The sequence below is a fragment of the Leucoraja erinacea genome, chromosome 4, assembly GCF_028641065.1.
Source record: "Leucoraja erinacea ecotype New England chromosome 4, Leri_hhj_1, whole genome shotgun sequence".
Classification (NCBI taxonomy): Eukaryota; Metazoa; Chordata; class Chondrichthyes; order Rajiformes; family Rajidae; genus Leucoraja; species Leucoraja erinaceus.
In genome coordinates this window covers 22554568-22575253 of record NC_073380.1, presented here as the reverse complement: position 1 = coordinate 22575253, position 20686 = coordinate 22554568, and the positions used below count along the sequence as shown (strand labels likewise).

Sequence of the window (20686 nt, the reverse complement as noted above, 5' to 3'; positions counted from 1 at the left end):
TTTAAGTTCTGTAATTTAATTTACCCCATAAATAGGGGCTATAATTTTGTGTTAATAAATTTCATGGATTTCAAAGTCGGATTCATGTCTAAATTATGTTGACACAATTCCTCCTACAATCATTAAGGCAGATGTGATGCATGGATTCGTTTCCACGGCATGAAATCACAGAGCTTTGAAATCTTCGCGTAGTCACTCACATGACTCAGAAGTAAAATAGTAAGATTAAACGAGAACTTACCAGTTCGAAGTTTGATCGTTATTTTATAAGGAGTACGTTGAGGGAATACGTGCCCTCCGCTCCCACCCATGATCATATACTCAACTGGTATTTCTTCTCTAATCTTACTATATTTAAGTCATTACAGTTATCTGTGATTTCACACCGCTGCTTTGAAGAATGACACGCATGCGTCCTGGCGGGGTTCTTCACATATTCCCTCATAAAATAACGATCAAACTTCGAACTGGTAAGTTCTCGTTTAATCTTACTATTTCAATGTACTTACTTTTGGGTTGTAAGATACCTGTGGAATATGAGGTGTATTCCTCCAGTTTGCATGTGGCCTCACTCTGGCAATGGAGGAAGCCCAGAACAGAAAGGTCAGTATGGGAATGTTAAGGGTAGTTGAAATGTTAGCAACTGGGTGATTCAGTCGGCCTTGGTGGACCGAGCACTAGTGTTCAGCAAAATGGTAGTTTAGTCAATGTTTGGTCTTGCCGATATAAAGGAGTCATATCGGGAGCACTAAATTCAACAGAGGATACAATCTCACTGGTTCTCCATTCTGCACTGGACCACTTGGACAAAAAAAACACATACGTTGGGATGTTGTTCAGAGGCTACACCATCATTCAGTACTTTAAGCTGGTCATCAACCTCACGTAACTGGGTCTGTGCATCCCTTTGCAACTGGATCCTCGACTTTCTTCTCAACAGACCACAATCTGTACAAATTGGCCGCAACACTTCCCCCTCAGTACCAATCAGCATGGGAGCACCTCAAGAATGCATGCTGAGTCCCTCAATTTACTCTATAGGCCAAAAGGTCATAAGTGATCGGAGTAGAATTAGGCCATTTGGCCCATCAAGTCTACTCTGCCGTTCAATCTTGGCTAATCTGTCCGTCTCCTAACCCCATTATCCTGCCTTCTCCCATAACCTCTGACATCTATACAAATCAAGAATCTATTTATCTCTGCCTTAAAAATATCCACTGACTTGGCCTCTACAGCCTTCTGTGGCAGACAATTCCACAGATTCACCAACCTCTGACTAAAGAAATGTCTCCTCATCTTCTTAAAAGAAAGTCCTTTAATTCTGAGGCTATGACCTCTCGTCCTAAACTCTTCCACTAGTGGAAACATCCTCTCCACATCCACTCCATCCAAGCCTTTCACTTTTCTGTATGTTTCAATGAGGTCCCCCCTCATTCTTCTAAACTCCAGCGAGTACCGGCACAGTGCTGGCCAACACTCATCATGGGTTAACCTACTCATTCCTATACTCACAATTGAGTAGTGGGACACAGTTCCAAATCCATCTTTTGGTTTGGCAATGACACAACTGTTTTTGGGATAATGAATTACACCATTCTGTATAGAAAACTAACTGAAATATTTTGTGCACTTACCACAACTTCACCACTTCCATCTCCTGCTGCACCTGGCGGGCCCTTTACAATGGAGAGAACCAGGGTTTAGCCATTCGTGTTGTGCAAAATATATGAATCCAAAACGTGACACAAAATCTTTTTTAATGCCCATATAATTTTGTGCTATTCTATTTTTGCCTCAGATTTGACCAAGAATATTGATTGCAAGAGGACATAATGCATGATCCTAATAGTGCAGATCACGATTTATTTGCGAGAGATCAAATAGTTGGAATAGATCTTCAAATAAAGTCTGAGCAATTTGAATTTATGATATGACCTTATATTTAGGATATTACCTTGTATTTCTCCTGAGAAGAACTTGCACACAATGAAGACCAAATATGTAGAGCTATCCATAACCAACAGAAATAAGGTCATAAGGAAGAGGAGTAGAATTAGGCCATTCGGCCCATCAAGTCTACTCCACCATTCAATCATGGCTGATCTATCTCTCCCTCCTAACCCCATTCTCCTACCTTCTCCCCATAACTTCTGACACCTGTACTGACCAAGAATCTATCTATCTCTGCCTTAAAAATATCCACTGACTTGGCCTCCACAGCCTCATGTGGCAAATAATTCCACAGATTCACCAAAAAGTGGTAGTGAATCTCTAATAGTGAAAAAGAGAGGTGGAAAGGGTAATAATGAACTTACAATAGGTCCTGGAGGTCCAGGTGAACCAGGTTCTCCATTTGTTCCAGGTTGACCCTGATATTCAAAATTAAACACAAAACTGTAAACCTCCTGTGGCTTTGTAAGATATAAGAAGAAAAAGTTTGCCAACATTTGTTTAATCATATTAAACTGAAAAGGCATTGCTCTGGAGAAGAAACAAAAGTATTTAATAGAGGAATGTAAGAATCAAGCTAGAAAGTAAACAAAAAAAAACGTTATAAGCTCAATAATATCATGGAGAGCATTGGATGAAAGAAAATAAAAGTACCGCAGCTTATAATGCATCTTTTATGACCTCAAAAATAATTGAGTTCTTCAAACATGGTGCACAATTTACTCAAAGTGTCACATAAATGGCAGAATGACCCAGACCTGATAACTGTTTTTGCAGATTATTTAGCAAATATTGGCAAGTCAACATTGTTAAACCCTAGGTGCTTATTCACAATTTCTGACAGTGTAGCATTTTCACAATATTTCATTGGATATTGGATTGTATGCTCCAGGTCTTAAAAACTTGCAAATTGCTATCTGATAAGTGTGAACTGAGCTGCAACCAACACAGCCAAGTCAGGAAGTAGAAACGAGGAACTGCAGATGTTCGTTTATACCAAAGATAGACATAAAATGCTGGAGTAACTCAATGGGTCAAGCAGCATCTCTGGAGAAAAAGGAAGGGTGATGTTTTTGGGTCTGAAGAAGGGTTCCAATCCAAAACGTCACCCGTTCTTTTTCTCGAGAGGCACATCCAAGTTTGGTAAAATTGAGTTTATTGTTGAATGAACAACTATGGTAGGTACAAGAGAAGTGAAAAATCTTGCTTACAGCAGCATGATAGATGCATAAATACACATTTGTAAACAGTGATTTAAGTGCTTCACTGGTCGTAATTAAGATATACTTAATATTTCATCTTAAATCAGTGCTATATTTCTCTAACTGGTTTAGTGGTGATACCGTGGGTAAATTTCACAAGCTCATATCCTTCAAATGTATGGGTGCTAAGTATTCTGTTTAGCTACTGCAGTAACAGACCTTGGAGGAGAATGGGATGCTTCTGTCTATTTTAATCCTGAGCCTAAGAACTCACCATTATTTCTGTGGCAAAATCCAGCCTATGGAAGCTATGACATATAAATACAGGCGTTTTAACTACATATGACTGTTTACTCAACATAGCTCACTCACTATTTACAACATTTGTCGTTGTCCCCTTCACCTTATTCTTCCTCATCTTGAATGGTGACATATTTTCTAGCTGAACTATTAACCCTTAAATTAAATAATTTTTAAGACAGTGTACAGCAGTGGTTCCCAACCTTTTTGTGGCCATGCCCCACCTAATCACCTCTAAAATCCTGATGCCCCCCCCCCTTGCTTTCCTTTGAGATAAAACAGAGGAAATAGATATTATAAGGGTAACTTAGCAAAAGCTCTTTGAATCGCATTTCTAAATCCAATTCAATAAATAAGGTTCTCCCATGACCTCGCGCGCTTCGTGCGACGTGCATGAAGAGCGATGGCACGGTGATTATGTAATAACTACAAAATAAAGACCTTTTTTACCCCAAAAAAATTATTTACTCAAAATAACATCTGAAACATAAACTACATATGTTTACCTGATGGAAAATCCAAAAAAAACAAAATCGAAAATTTGGACCTAGACCTCCTCAGTCGCGCTCAATTGCCCCCCTTAAAAATCAAATTGCCCCCCTGTGGGGCGTACGCCCCACGTTGGGAACCACTGGTGTACAGTGTGCTAAAATTACTCTAAAGGTCATTTTGTATCACCAACCAGGGATGAAATCTGTTGTGCACTTATGCTTCCAGGATCTATGGATTTCTGGCTGTATTCTCAAATGTTCACAAACAATTGAAGGGGAAATGATTTAATAGGAATCCGAGGGGTAACTTTAGTGAATTTCTGCTAAACTATATATATTTCTGGACTATAAACTCAAGGAAGATATGTTGGTGTTGGAATAGCAATCATTTTTAAATACTCAGAATTATACTGGATTCAGTTACAGTATATGGAAACCTCTGAACCATTTGATCTGTAAATATGTAAATATAAAATAACAAAGAACGGCACCACTGATCCATGCAGTCAGGGAATTACAGATCAAGGACACAGTAACTTCAAAGTAAACCTAGGTTGTACAGTAATGACAGTTCTTCATAGATGAGTGAATGTAAATCTAAATTCTCTCACCTCAGAAGTTTGAGAATAGATCAGCTATTAATTTCCAAACTACACTTAATATCTTCCTTTAAAAAAAAGTAAGGATATTAATGGCAAGGAACCTAGGTAGGTATTCATAATTAATGCATGGGTTAATAATTATATAACAGGAAGGCAGAATAGGGTCAAAAAATGAACTGACCTTTTCCTGCTCTTGATCCAATATGAATAGGTTTAAGGTGAGGGGGGAAAGATTTAATAGGAACCTGAGGGGTAACTTTTTCACACAAAGGGTGGTGGGTGTGTGGAACAAGCTGCCAGAGGAGGTAGTTGAGGCAGGTACTTTTGCAACGTTTAAGAAACATTTAGACAGGGACATGGGTAGGGCAGGTCTAGGGGGATATGGGCAAAACGCAGGCAGGTGGGACTAGTGTAGATGGGACATGTTGTTCGGTTTGGGCAAGTTGGGCTGAAGGGCCTGTTTCTATGCTGTATGACTATGGCTCTATGAATAAGATTGATTACTCTTAATTATTATCAAAGTAGTTAACAGTTATTTGACTATTCTCAGCATGTACTCAATTAGAAGACCACAGTAGTAATACAACATCCATGTGCAAGGAAAGCTGCAGCTGCCTCATTGCAACAGACTGGCTGACCCAGTAAGAGTAGGACTTAACGGTAGTGTCAGCCAGACAATGAAGAGGGCAGCTGTTGATTTGGTGAGAAAGTGCTGTGGTGTGGCATAGGTTAGCGACCCTCTTTCTAATCACCCATGCAAGTGCTATCTCCAAGATCTTGTGCTCCATGACATACATGGTCCCAAAACCACATCTTGGGTTTTGTTTTGCTCAGTCTCATTTTATTTTTCATAAACAATAGACAATAGACAATAGGTGCTGGAGTAGGTCATTCGGCCCTTCGAGTCAACACCGACATTCAATGTGATCATGGCTGATCATCCACAATCCTGTTCTTGCCTTCTCACCCTTGACTGCTATCTTTAAGAGTTCTATCTAACTCTCTCTTGAAAGCATCCAGAGGATTGGTTTCCACTGCCTTCTGAGACAGAGAATTCCACATATTCGTAATTCTCTGGGTGAAAAAGTTTTTCCTCATCTCCGTTCTAAATGACCTACCCCTTATTCTTAAACTGTGACCCCTGGTGGATTGTCACCTTGTCATGGTGGAGAAGCTTGTGTGGTCCTGAGATCCTGAGAGTGATGCCATCTGGAGCTATGCTCCTGGTAGGGCCACCCATGGCGGTAAGGTTGAGGGGGAGGACTCTGACCAAGAGCAATCCAACCAAGACCTCAACGGTGGAACAGGCGGAGGATGATGGCTGACCATAGTGGAGCGTCACAATGGCTGGGAAGGCGGATCATGAAGGTTGCAGCAGAAAAGGTCTCTGGCCGTCCTGGACTCTATGCCACTCGATCCTGACCCAGATCTGTCAAGGACCGTGTGGTGGCTGTCTGAGCACCAGTCTCACCATGTTAAACAGTCACGCACTGGCGTCCTCCAACCCTGGAGACACCCATGGTCAGCCATGATAGAAGGGGGCCTAAGGAAAGAAGACCCCTGGTTCTGGACTCCCCCAACATTGGGAACATGTTTCCTGCCTCTAGTGTGTCCAATCCCTTAATAATCTTATATGTTTCAATAAGATCCCTTCGCATCCTTCTGAATTCCAGTATACAAGCCCAGCCGCTCTATTCTATCAACATATAACAGTCCGCCATCCCGGGAATTAACTTTGTGAGCCCTACGCTGCACTCCCTCAATAGCAAAAATGTCCTTTCTCAAATTTGTAGACCAAAACTGCACACAATAGTCCAGGTGTGGTCTCACCAGGGACCTGTACAACTGCAGAAGTGCCTCTTTGCTCCTATACTCTTGTTATGAAGGCCAACATGCCATTAGCTTTCTTCACTGCCTGCTGTACTGGCATGCTTACTTTCAGTGACTGATGAACAAGGACCCCCACATCTCGTTGCATTTCCCTTTTTCCCAATTTGGCACCATTCAGATAATAATATGCCTTCCTGTTTTTTCCACCAAAGTGACACCACATTTATCCATATTAAATTGCATCTGGCCACTCACCCAACCTGTCCAAGTCACCCTGCATCCTCATAGCATTCTCTTCACAGTTCACACTGCCACCCAGCTTTGTATCATCTGCAAATTTGCTAACGTTATTTTTAATCCCTTCATCTTAATGTATACTGTAAAAAGCTGCCACCCAGCACCAAGCCTTACAGTACGCCTACTAGTCTCTGCCTGCCATTCTGAAAGGGACCCTTTAATCCCTACTCTTTGTTTCCTGTCTGCCAACCACATTTATCTTCATGTCAGTACCCTACCCCCAATACCATGTGCTCTAAAATCCACTGATCATGGGTTCAAGCTTGTCCAAAACTTCAGCAAATTTAGTTTTCATGGTGTAACATTCCAGTTAAATTGTCTGCATCTTTCAGTTATCGTGCCTGCATCCATCATTAATTTATCTACTTTGAAGCAATATGTTTAACAGGGGTAATGATCTGATAAACTAGACATAAGAAGCCCGTTTCTCTTTCTGACTTTTTAAACCTCATAACATCAATATCGAAAGATCTAATTATTATTACACTGGGGTCAATAACTTACAGGTGGTCCAGGAAGTCCAGGTTCACCATCAAGACCATTTTCACCAGGTGGTCCCTGAAAAATGAGATGGAAGCAGATAATGAGAATGGTGAAATGTGAAGATTAATTATACCACTCACGTGTTCATCGTAACTTAACACAAATTTTTATTTAAGTAAATGTATAAGAGGACTGAAATTCAATTAACAGCCTGTACAATGCTATGTACAATTATGAAAATGATGGAAAGAAATAAACATACACAGAACATAGAACAGTACAACACAACAACGGGCCCTTTGGCCCACGGTGTTTGTGCCGAACATGATGGCAAGTTAAATTGATCTGATCTGCCTGTACATGATCCATATCCCCCTATTCCTTATACTTCCATGTGCCTATCTAAACGCTTCTTAAACGTCACTATCGTATATGCCTCCACCACCACCCCTAGCATTGCATTCCAAGCCCCCACCACTCTCTGTGTAAACAAATTGCCCCACACATCTCTATTAAACATTCCACTTCTCACCTTATTGCTATGCCCTCAAGTGTTGCACATTTTCACCCTGGGAAAAGGAGCCTGACTGTCTACTGTATCTATGACAAATATTAAGCAAGTTATATATTGAGTCTCTAACTTTTAGAAAACGTCAATTTACTCAACGGTCCTAAAATGAGTCTAACAAACAAAATGGATTTGTTTACTTACTGGATTTCCACTTTTCGACACCCCCTGCAGAAATACAAAAATAAAAACCTTTATTAAAATGTATTATGTGAATAATTGATTATACTTTACATCCTAATATCAATTGAATTATCAGAAATATTTGAACTGTAGTCAGTCATGCAGGGTGCTCTAGACAAGTGTCTAGGTTTTGCCAGACACTTGGCTCCTTCTGTCCCTTGGTCATGGGTTTTCCAGCATGAGGTGCAAGATAGCAACCAAAATAATGGAGAGGATCATGTTCAACCTGGCTCATTCCTTGTGCTTGATGACTGTGCTATTCCTGCAGCCCTACGATACACTTGGATCCAGGACACTTCACTTCAGTTCAGATTATTGTCATATTTACCGAGGTACAGTGAAAATATTTTTGTTGCGTGCTTTCCAGTCAGTGGACAGCACCTTGAAATCGAGCCATTATGGCATAGTGTATAGATACATGATAAGGGAATAATGCTTAGTGCGAGGTAAAGCCAGTCTCACTGGCACTAACATAAAGCGTGAGCAGAGCAGTCTGCAAGTAGTGCTTGACCTTTTGTGGTGGCTACTGAGTCTCGCCCCAGACCTCCGATTGCCTTTCTCACTACTGTCAACACCCATTTCAATAGCTTCTAATAGTGGCTGATAGTTGGATTCATTTAAAAGCAGTTGAAGATTTACATAGCATTATATTAAAAAGATTAAAAATTAGAAATTATATTAATTTAAAACAGATTTGAAGTGCTGGAACAAAAGTATGTTTCATTGATTAAAATTAACCAAAATCTTAAGAAAACAAAATAAACCCATCTGAATTAACCTTTCTAATTCAACTTGGTGATCCTATTTAAATGAGAGGGGTGCAGTACATGTGAAAATGAAAAATTACAAAGTGCACCTGACTTCTCAGTTCATTCCATTTGAGCTCTATCCCTGGACTTCATCCCCGAGTCTAGTAGCAAAGCTGGACATCAGATACCACAATTAAATTCAGCTCTTCTTGATTTAGACCCTTCAATGTGACTGATCCATGCATTACAATACCGGTGCCTAAGAAGAGTAAGATGACGTGCCTCAATTACTATCGACCAGTTGCACTAACGTCTGTGGTGATGAAGTGCTTTGACAAGTTGGTTATGGTGCACATTAACGTCTAGTTCGACAAAAATCTTGACCCACTACAGTTCGCGTACAACAGGTCAATGGAGGATCCAATTTCACTGGCTCTCCACTCCGTATTGGACCACTTGGACATTAAAAACGTCAGGCTGTTGTTTATATTCTATAGCTCGGCGAATAATACCATCATCCCTTCCAAGCTGGTTACCACGCCAGACGGTGGAGGGCTCTACCCGAGCCAGCTGCCTGCCCCTTTTCTGGGGTTACGTCCGTGCCCGGGTGGGATTAGAAAGGGAATACGCCCTGTCTGTGGGCACCCTGAGGGAGTTTCGGGACCGCTGGGCTCCGCAGGGTGTTGAATGTATCCTCAATAAGGATTGTATCATAGTTCTTTAGTAGTTTGTTATGGATACATGTTTGTATTGTATTATGGTGGTGGGTTCTGGCTTTTTTTATTGTAGTGAAAATATTATTTTTAATAATTGAATACATTTTGTTGTAAAAAAAAAAAAAAAAAAAAAAGCTGGTTACCAAGCTCACGGAACTGGGTCTCTGCGCATCCCTCTGCAATTGGATCCTCGACTTCCTCATCCACAAACCACAGTCTGTTCGAATTGGCGGAAACACTTCATCCTCAGTAACAATTAGTATGGGAGCACCTCAGGGCTGCTTGCTCAGCCCCCTACTTTACTTACTCTATACCCATGACTGCGTAGCCAGACATAGTGCGAACTTCATCATCAAGTTCGCCGACGACACCACTGTTGTTGGACGATTCACAGATGGGGACGAGTCAGAGTATAGAAGTGAGATCAACCACCAACCTGGCTCTCAACATCAGTAAGACCAAGGAACTGATTGGGGACTTTGGCAGGGGAAGGATGAGGATCCACAATCCTGTTCACATCAATGGGATGATGGTGGAGAGGGTCAATAACTTCAAATTCCTGGGCATGCATATTTCCGAAGATCTTTCCTGGACCCAGCACACCGATGCAATTCTAAAGAAGGCACATCAGCGACTCTACTTCCTGAGAAGATTATGGAGATTTGGCATGTCGAAGAGGATTCTCCTAAACTTCTATAGGTGCATGGTAGAGAGCATTCTGACTGGTTGCATCATGGCCTGGTTAGGCAACTTGAATGCCCAGGAGACAAAAAAGACTACAAAAAGTTGTGACCACTGCCCAGTCCATCACCGGCTTTGACCTCCCCACCATCGAAGGGATCTATCATAGTCGCTGCCTCAAAAAGGCAACCAAAATCATCAAAGACTCACACCATCCTGGCCACTCATTTCACCAGTGCCATCAGGAAGAAGGTACAAAAGCCTAAAAGCTATAAGGTCCAGGTTCAGGAACAGCTTCTTCCCTGCAGTCTATGGCAGCCTATTCCCTGCAGGCTATTAAACACAAAAAGCAAATAAGCTCTGAGCTATGAACTGCAAAAGACTATATTATTATTGCACTATATTTGTTATTTATTTAAATTTTTCTTTTTTTTCCTCTTCCCCCGTTATGTACTATTTCTACATATTCACTTATTCTGTTGTGCTGCAGCAAGTAAGAATTTCATTGTCCCATCCGGGACATATGACAATAAAACACTCTTGACTCTTTAACTAGTCCGGGTTCCCCTATCCTTAGCTGAAGAGCAGAATGACGCAGATGTAAAAATGAGTACAGCATCTCAAGAAGAACTTATTACATGCTGGATTTGCACCAGGAACGGCACCCACTGCATTTTACCAACATATAGTCTCTGTAGTGTTCATCCAGCAATAAGCTAATGTAAGGATCTAAACCTATAAGTGCACTAACAACCTTTGGCCTCTGTTGTTAAACAGTGAGCCGTTGCAGTATAAATGGGAATTAACAACATTGATCCAGCTAAACTGGACACATATGTTATTGGCTCTCTAATAAATGATTCAAATGCCAAGCTTCAGGAAACTGAGAATCAAAGACATAAGGTTAATTAGACATTGTTGTAAAATATTGAATAATTTTTACTCTGGTTATTCCATTATTCTACTTTTGCATGATTTTGCACTACTTCAGATTGCACTACAATACCAGAGTAAAAGGGGGCTGCAGGCTTTTGGTTGTTGAGCTTGTGGAAAAAAGCTGTTTTTATGTCTGGCTGTGGTGGCTTTGACAGTCCGGAGTCGCCTTGCAGAGAGAACTGCTTCAAAGAGTTTGTGGCCAGGGTGAGAGGGGTCAGAGATTATCTTACCCGCTCGCTTCCTGGCCCTTGTAGTGTACAGTTCATTGATGGGGGGAAAAGTTGCAGCTAACAACCTTCTCAGCTGATCGAACGTTGCGCTGCAGCCGCCAGATGTCATGCTTGATGGCTGAGCCAAACCAGACCGTGATGGAGAAGGTGAGGACAAACTCTATGATGGCAGAATAAAACTGGACCATCGTTGCCAGTGGCAGATTGTGTTTCCTCAGTTGCAGCAGGAAGTACATCCTCCGCTGGGCCTTTTTGGCTTTGGAGTCGATGGTGGCCTCCCATTTAAGGTCCTTGGAGATGATGGTTCTAATGTGACTGTGGTGTTGTTGATGGTGTTTGGGGGGGGGAGAGTGATGAGTCTGTGGAACTCTCTGTCTCAGAGGGTGGTGGAGGCAGGTTCTCTGAATGCTTTCAAGAGAGAGCTAGATAGGGCTCTTAAAAATAGCAGAGTCAGGGGATATGGGGAGAAGGCAGGAACGGGGTACAGATTGCGGGGGATGATCAGCCATGATCACATTGAATGGCGATGCTGGCTCGAAGGGCCGAATAGCTTACTCCTGCACCTATTGTCTATTGTCTCTCCAAAAGTCTACAATGAATTCCACTGTCTTAAGAGCATTCAGCTCCAGGTTGATGCAATGGCACCAGGGCGCCAGTTGTGTAATTTCCTGTCTGTAAGCAGATTACTCCCCATCCTGGATCAGTCCAATCGAGGTTGTGTCGTCCGCAGAAGCTTGAGATGCTTGACAGAGGAGTCTGTGGAGGTGCAGTCATTGGTGTTGAGCGAGTAAAGGAGACGGGAGAGTACGCAGACTTTTAGTGCTCCTATGTTGAGGGTCAGCGGGTATGTGATGTGCTTTCCCGGCTTCACGCTGCTTCCTGTCTGTCAGGTAGTTGCTGATCCACTGACAGAGGTATTCAGGCACAGTTAACTGGGGGAATTTGGAGTGTAGTAGCTCTGGCACAATGGTGTTGCATCTATCCTTATTACTATAAAACATCAAACTGTGTGTGTGCGTGTGTGTGTGCGTGTGTGTGCGTGTGTGTGTGTGTGTGTGTGTCTACTCGAAGAAACAACTCCTATCCCTGGGGTCAAAAATCGGCTTACCTGAAAGTTTTGAGTTTTATTTCTTGAGTTATTTATGAAAATATTCAAAATTTCATACCACTTCAGGCAGGGTGCAAGGCCACCAAATTCAAGTGCAGTATCATACCACTTCAAGCAGGGTGCAAGGCCACCAACTTCAAGTGTAGTATCATACCACTTCAAGCAGGATCCAAGTGCACCAAACTGAAGTGTAGTTTCATACAATTTCAAGCAGGGTGCAAGGCCACCAAATTCAAGAGCAGTTTTCCACGCGCAGCCTGCTCCACATTGTTTTCCACAAGTTGCAAGTGACGACAACCCCCCTCAACTCGCATTCCTTGTATCGCCCCCTGCTCGCCGTGGGCCCGCCCGCTCGGGGTCCTTGGGTCCATGACCTCCTGCCCGGCTGTGACCGCCCTCGATTCCACGTCTGCCCGCAGTCCTCTCTGTCTCTGCCCTCGAGCGAACCAGCCATCCACTGTGACGACCCCTCCACCCCCAGGCTCTGGAATGAAGCCGCTGAACACGCAGTCATTTGGTTGACGCCCGCCTCGCTCCCCACTACCCTCCTCCTCTCTCCCTCTCTGTGCCTCTGTGTCCCTCACTGTGTCCCTCTGTGTCCCTCACTGTGCCTCTGTGTCCCTCTCTGTGTCCCTGTCTGTGCCTCTGTATCCCTCTATCTCTACCCCCCTCCCTCTCTAGTCGTGCCTGCAAGTTGTGGGCTATGTGTGTGGATAGAGCAGATGATGGTGTAAAAGGAGTGAATGAATAATATTAATATAATATCAATGGGGGTGGTTAGTGTGTGTGTGGAGGAGGTTAGTTTGTGTGTGCGTGGGGCGTGAATGAATAATATAATATTGTGTGTGTGTGTGGGTGTGTGTGTGTGTGTGTGTGTGTGTGTGGAGGAGGTTAGTGTGTGTGTGTGCGTGGGGGGGATTGGGGGGTTGGTGTGTGTGTGTGTGTGACTCCGCAGGCCGCCCCTTCCCCCCGCAACTGCACGTTGAGGGGACGGGACCCAACAGGTCCCCTTTGGCCTAGTCTATATTACTAAAAGTATGATCTTGACCACTTCCTGTTTTTCTGTTTCATGACTGAGAAAAAACGCTGCCACTTACGGCTGTGATTTGTGGCCATTTTACTCAGAGTCCCTCTCCGCTGCGCAGGACAAGAGGATTTTTCGCATCAATGAAAAATAAAACAATTATTAATGTTTAAAAAATGTTGAGGGTCTCCCTGCTGCCCCTGCTGGTGGGAGGGGGAAGGGACTATAAAAAACAGAAGGGTTGTGCCTCAGTCAGTCTCTGCAAGATGGGGGATGTGAGAGGTTCATGTTTCTCAGTCTGAGCTGTGAATAACACTGAACACATGTCTACTAAACTGTGTGTGGTTTTACTGACTTTGAGTGCCCTTAATGTGGTTTGAAAATGAAAATGTGCTTGGTTTGAAGTAAAAGCACTGCAAATGATTGGTGGGGGTTTGGGTTGATGTAAAAGCGCTGCAAATGGTTGGTGGGTGTTTGGGTTGAAGCAAAAGCACTGCAAATGGTTGGAAGTCTAAACTAGACAACTTCCTGTTTGCATTGTATATTGAATAGCTACCACTTACTGCTGTGAATTTTGGCCATCTTACTCAGTCCCCCTCCACTTATCAGGTGGAGAGGATTCTTCCCATCAATGAAAAACCCATCAATGAAAAAGTGTTATTAGTGTTTTAAAAATGTTGAGAATCTCTCTCCTGTCAATCACGCCATGAAGGCCACACCTTTTCTGGTGGGAGGGGGGAGGGATTATAAAACCCTGAAGTGTGGGTGTGGTTCAGTCTCTGCATGATGGGGGAGGGAGGGGTCACGACTCTGAGCTGTGAATCAATTGAACAAACTGAATGTCTACTAAACTCTGAGTGTGGTGTTTTGTGTGGTTTTATGGTGGTTTCACCCTGCTTGAAAATGGTATGAATTTGGTGGCCTTGCACCCGGCTTTAAATGGTATGAAACTGCACTTGAATTTGGTGGCCTTGCACCCCGCTTGAAATGGAATTTCAAGGAATAGCCATGAGTCAACTGCCATTCCACCAGCCGTGAGTGAGCTGCCAGCACATCAGGCTTGAGGGACTGAGCTTCCATTCCAAGAATCCAGAGATATAACCATATAACCATATAACAATTACAGCACGGAAACAGGCCATCTCGGCCCTACAAGTCCCTGCCTAACAACTTTTTTTTTCCCTTAGTCCCACCTGCCTGCACTCATACCATAACCCTCCATTCCCTTCTCATCCATATGCCTATCCAATTTATTTTTAAATGATACCAACGAACCTGCCTCCACCACTTCCACTGGAAGCTCATTCCACACCGCTACCACTCTCTGAGTAAAGAAGTTCCCCCTCATGTTACCCCTAAACTTCTGTCCCTTAATTCTGAAGTCATGTCCTCTTGTTTGAATCTTCCCTATTCTCAAAGGGAAAAGCTTGTCCACATCAACTCTCTCTATCCCAGATCAGTCTCTTCAGCCCACAACACCCATACCTGCGCTCCAGAAAGCCCCCCACTGGCCACCAATATTAGAATTGGTGGAGAGGTGGAACATTGCGTTGGGGGACCAACCCTCCCATGTGAACATGGGACCGAACGGGTCCCACTTAGTCTAGTATACTTATAAAACTTATAAACTCATCTTGTCCTCTTTCGGTTTGTGTTGTTTTTATATTTGCATAAAAACTGTACCTGATAGTGCTACGATTTCTCGCCAGCTTACTCGCCATTCTGCTGTGCTGCAATTGCATCAAGTTTTATTCCGATCGGTGAAATATTACAAAATGTATTGGTCTGTTATTCGTCAGGACAGCGACACCCCTTCCGGTGAGAGTCCGGAGCCGGGGCCTGGCCCCACTGAGCCCACACACTCCTCTCCCTCAACACATTATGCCCTCCCACCCCCCTCATACCACCCCCCCCCCCCACACACCACCTCCTCCCCGCCACTCCACCCCCTCCCCCACACAACCCACTGCTCCCCCACTCCACCCCCTCCCCCCCCACCAGCCCCCCACACCACCACAACCTCCACCTCCACTACATCACCCCTCCCTTCCATACCACCCCCCCATCCACACACCACCCCCTCACCCCACACCACCCCTTCCCCCCACACCACCTCGCCCTTTCACACACACCACCCCTGCCCCTCCCACACAACCACCCTCCACCCCTCCCACACCACCCCCCCCCACATCATCATTTACCCCAACCCACACACCCCACTCCCCCACCACCCCTCCCCCCCTCCAACACCACCCTCCTGCCATACCACCCCCACCACCACCCCTCCCACACACACCCTTACCACACACACCTCTCCCCCTCACACATACACTCCCTACCCCCATAAACCCCTTCCCCTACCCACACAACCCCCCTCCCATTCCCTACTCCCCCCACCCCCTCCCCTCAAATCTCCCTCCCCTACACCCCACCTACAAAACCCCTCTTCCCCTCACATGCCTCCCCCCTCCCATACACTCCCCTACACCCACCTACACCTGCACCTATTCACCACTACATCCCCCTCCCCAACACCCACCCATCCCCACCCTCCCCACACACACCCCCTCCCCCTAAAACACCCCCCCTCCCCCTCCCACACACAACCCACCACCAGCCCCCGACAGGCCCCGCCTAAATCTGTCCCCCTCCCCTGGCTGCAGGACGCTCCCTGGATGAAGCCGTCCCCGTCCCCAGGCCACATAATGCTCCCGCCGTTGGGTTGGGGAACAGGTGAGTGGTTTAATATTTCATTGGGGAATGGATTGTGTTGGGGGACCAGGCCTCCCGTCTAGTGCAGAGCTAAAATCCACAAACAAAATCCTTGCATAGGTCTCTAGGTGCTGGAGGATGAAGTGCAGGCCTAGGTTGACTGCGTCATCCACTTATCCATTGGCCTGGTATGCAAACTGCAGGGGATCCAGCAGGGGGTTTATGATATTTTTCAGTTGGGTTAAGCAGCACACGTCTTTCAAGGGCCTTCATGATTGGAGATAATCATTAAGACCAGTAATCCTTGGCTTTTTGGGTACAGGAGCAATAGTGGAGATTTTGAAGCAGGCAGCGGCAGTACAGGTTTGCAAGCCTGATTTGCATTTCTATTTATTATTGTGATTTTCATGTGAACAAGGAATTTCATGTGCACCCTGGTGTGTATGACAATAAACTAAACTGAACTTGAATCTGAACTGATTCAAAGCAGTCCCGACTCAGTAATTGAAAGCTTTCCTAGCAAGCCTACAATTGTTAATATACTAAATATCACTTCAATGCAACCTTTGTTCACCCATCCTAATGTTTCCATGCTTACCTCAGAATATGTATTTGACTTACTGTATCTCTGTGAAGCTCCATGAGATGCAATTAAATGTAAGTTGCTGTTTAAAGAAATGTGGTAAATGTGGAAGATTTTCCAAGCTTGATGATTAATGCATTAAAAATTGTTGTTGCTACTACACGCCCAAAGGAATGCTGTTCATAGACTTAACTGCATTGATCATCATTTTATTTGTTGTCAACAAGGCTATTTGTTTTGCCCTGAAATGCCTGAAGTCCATGAGGGATCTTTAGGAGCTCCTTGAAGAAGAAGTAGTTCAAGTTCAAGTTCAAGTGAGTTTATTGTCGTGTGTCCCTGTATAGGACAATGAAATTCTTGCTTTGCTTCAGCACACAGAACATAGTAGGCATTTACTACAAAACAGATAAGTGTGTCCATATACCATAATATAAATATATACACACATGAATAAATAAACTGATAAAGTGCAAATAACAGAAAATGGGTTATTAATAATCAGAGTTGTGTCCGAAGTAGTATGCTCTTGCTATCATTTTTACTGAGTTTCTCGATTCCCCAATAAAGTGTAGGAATAAACTGCAGATGCAGATTTGAGTATAGGAGCAGGGAGGTTCTACTGCAGTTGTACAGGGTCTTGGTGAGACCACACCTGTAGTATTGCGTACAGTTTGGGTCTCCTAATCTGAGGAAGGACATTCTTGCCATAGAGGGAGTACAGAGAAGGTTCACCTGACTGATTCCTGGGATGTCAGGACTTTCATATGAAGAAATACTGGATAGATTCGGCTTGTACTCGCTAGAATTTAGAAGATTGAGGGGGATCTTATAGAAACTTACAAAATTCTTAAGGGGTTGGACAGGCTAGATGCAGGAAGATTGTTCCCAATGTTGGGGAAGTCCAGAACAAGGGGTCACAGTTTAAGGATAAGGGGGAAGTCTTTTAGGACCGAGATGAGAAAAAACATTTTTCACACAGAGAGTGGTGAATCTGTGGAATTCTCTGCCACAGAAGAAGCTAGTTGAGGCCAGTTCATTGGGTATATTTAAGAGGGAGTTAGATGTGGCCCTTGTGGCTAAAGGGATCAGGGGGTATGGAGAGGAGGCAGGTACAAAATACTGAGTTGGATGATCAGCCATGATCATATTGAATGGCTGTGCAGGGTCGAAGAGCCGAATGGCCTACTCCTGCACCTATTTTCTATGTTTCTATGTTTCTATGCTGATTTACACCGAAAATAGAAACAAAATGCTGGAGTAACTCAGCAGATCAGGCAGCATCTCTGGAGAAAAGGAATAGGTGACGACTCGACTCGCTGCCAGAGATGCAGCCTGACCCGCTGGGTTACCCTAATATTTTGTGTTTTCCCCAGTAAAGTGCTGGATAGTGCCTCTCTATTTTGATAACCAAGTGCAGAAGATTCCCACAAGTCAGTGATGTTATACTTTTTTCAAGGAGGCTTTAAAGACATCCTCAAAGTGTTTTCTGTGTCTTCCTGGCATGTCCTTGGTGTGACAGGGCTTGGATTAGAGGGTTTAGATCTGGAATCTGCTGTCTGGTCTGCAGTTAATTTACACTAAATTAGACATTGATTCAGTATCACAGTCAGTCTACCAGCATATTCTACTCAAAGCAACTCCAATAAAGATTTTGATGTGTAATTGTACTATAAAAATTAATACTTACTGGTAGACCTTCTGACCCAGGAACACCAGGCGGACCCTATAAAAAGAAATGATTGGAAAATTATTACACTAGAATGTTATAGGTCATATGTATGCAATATCCCATCAGGTTAAATAGTAATGAAATTTATGTTTCCATTTTATCTTTAGATAAATAAACCATCGCAAGAATCTAACCCTTCGGATCATGGAGATGAAAGTAATGTTGAAAGACCAATAAAGCTGATTGGGTGTGAATATTGGAGTCTTTATGGTGGATGTCATTTTTCTGTCATAACTGTCATAAGAAGCTGAGACTTCCAATTTTTACTCTTCAGATTTGATAGTACGTAGCTAAAGGTAATTTTTGCTTTGTTAGATTAACAAGTTGGCTTATTGAATAAGCCTTAATTTTGTGAGGCATAGTAACTTGTATAGGACGAGAGCAAGATTGAAGTCTCCTTCCAAGTTGAATGGATTTTCAGAAAACATTTGATAAGGTCCCACATAGGAGATTAGTGGGAAAAATGAGGGCACATTGTATTGTGGGTAGAGTGCTGACATGGATAGAGAAGTGGTTGGCAGACAGGAAACAAAGAGTAGGGATTAACGGGTCCCTTTTAGAATGGCAGGCAGTGGCTAGTGGGGTACCGCAAGACTCAGTGCTGGGACCGCAGCTATTTACAATATACATCAATGATTTGGATGAATGTATTCAAAGTAGCATTAGCAAATTTGCAGATAACACAAAGCTAGGTGGCAGTGTGAACTGTGAGTATGCTATGAGAATGCAGGGTGACTTGGACAGGTTGGGGGAGTGGGCAGATGCATGGCAGATGAAGTTTAATGCGGATAAATGTGAGGTTATCCACTTTGCTGGCAAAAACAGGAAGGCTGATTACCATCTAAATGGTGTCAACTGGAATACAGTCCCTTGCGAGGGAAGACATAGGGACTGACGAGGTAGAGTCACTGTGGATTGAGTTGAGGAATTGTAAAGGCAAGAAAACACTAATTGGTGTTATCTACAGACCCCCCAGATGTAGCGTGTAAGTTGAAGCAGGAGTTAAAACTGGCATGTAACAAACGTAATGCCACTGTGGTGATGGAGGGTTTCAATATGCAGGTAGACTGGGAAACTCAGGTTGGTTCAGGACCCCAAGAAAGAGAGTTTGTAGAATGCCTCCGAGATGGATTCTTAGAGCAGCTTGTAATGGAGCCGACCAGAGAAAAGGCAATTCTGGATTTAGTGTTGTCCAATGAACCAGATATGATAAGAGAACTCGAGGTAAAGGAACCGCTTGGACCTATTGGTAGTGATCATAATATGATTAGTTTTAATCTGCAATTTGAGAAGGAGAACGGTAAATCGGAAGTGGCAGTGATGCAGTTGAACAAAGGGGACTATGAAGGCATGAGAGGGGAGCTGGCCAAAGTAGACTGGAAAGGGATCCTAGCAGGAATGACGGTGGAACAGCAATTACAGAAATTTCTGGGCATAATCCAGAAGATGCTGGATCATTTTATTCCAAAAAGGAAGAAAGATTCTAAGGGGAGTAGGAGGCAACCGTGGCTGACGAGAGAAGTTAGGGATAGAATAAAACTAAAAGAAAAGATGTATAACACAGCAAAGAGTAGCCGGAAGCCAGAGGATTGGGAAACTTTCATAGGCCAATAGAAGGAAACAAAACGGGCAATACGGGCTGAAAAGCTGAAGTACGAAGGGAAGCTGGCCAGGAATATAAAGAAGGATAGTAAAAGCTTCTTTAGATATGTTAAGGGAAAAAGAGTAGCAATGTTCTCAATATATTGGATCTGCAATGGTAAAGACAAGATGAAGCATAAGTGCAATTCTAAGGAAGGTAAGAAAGTAAAAGCATAAATTGAATAGATATGCTGGAGTATACTGAGATGTCTGCTTGAAGTAAGTGTTGAAGGTCATTAAATGGGGTAAAGATACTTTGTAGATAGGCCTCATCACAGCAAGGTTCTTATGATTTCGGATAAAAATAGAAAGTGCAGGACGGATTAGAAAATGATTGTTTCTTTTTCCACACTGCTACCTAACTGCTAAGATTTACAAGCTCTTCTATTTTGATTTCAGATTTCCAGCATCTATGGGAGTTTTTTTCAGTTTAATTTCCTTTAAACCTGGAGGTGATGGAAGGACAGAAGGTCGATATGCATCGATTTGGGTGTAAAATCACCAAAGGTTTCAAGAAGAGCACAGCTCTGGACTTCCTAATGAGTACAAAAACTATGAGCAGAATTGAGCCATTCGGCCCATTAAGACTGTTCCACCATTTGAGCATGGCTGATCTATCTTTCCCACAACCCTATTCTGCCGCCTTCTCCCTGTGAACTTCAACATCCTTA

The 20686-nt window shown here is 43.4% G+C and overlaps 1 protein-coding gene across 1 annotated transcript in view; it reads right to left on the bottom strand.

The window, feature by feature from the left end:
- LOC129696034 (collagen alpha-1(IX) chain-like) overlaps positions 1–20686 on the bottom strand; it is a 159920-nt gene that overhangs the window by 63165 nt on the left and 76069 nt on the right. The window contains exons 12-16 of the mRNA XM_055633443.1: positions 18333–18368; positions 7868–7891; positions 7177–7230; positions 2316–2369; positions 1635–1676 (exon numbers count right to left, since the gene is read on the bottom strand). Of these exons, the coding sequence (XP_055489418.1) occupies positions 1635–1676; positions 2316–2369; positions 7177–7230; positions 7868–7891; positions 18333–18368 (210 nt within the window). The remainder of the gene's footprint in view (positions 1–1634; positions 1677–2315; positions 2370–7176; positions 7231–7867; positions 7892–18332; positions 18369–20686) is intronic.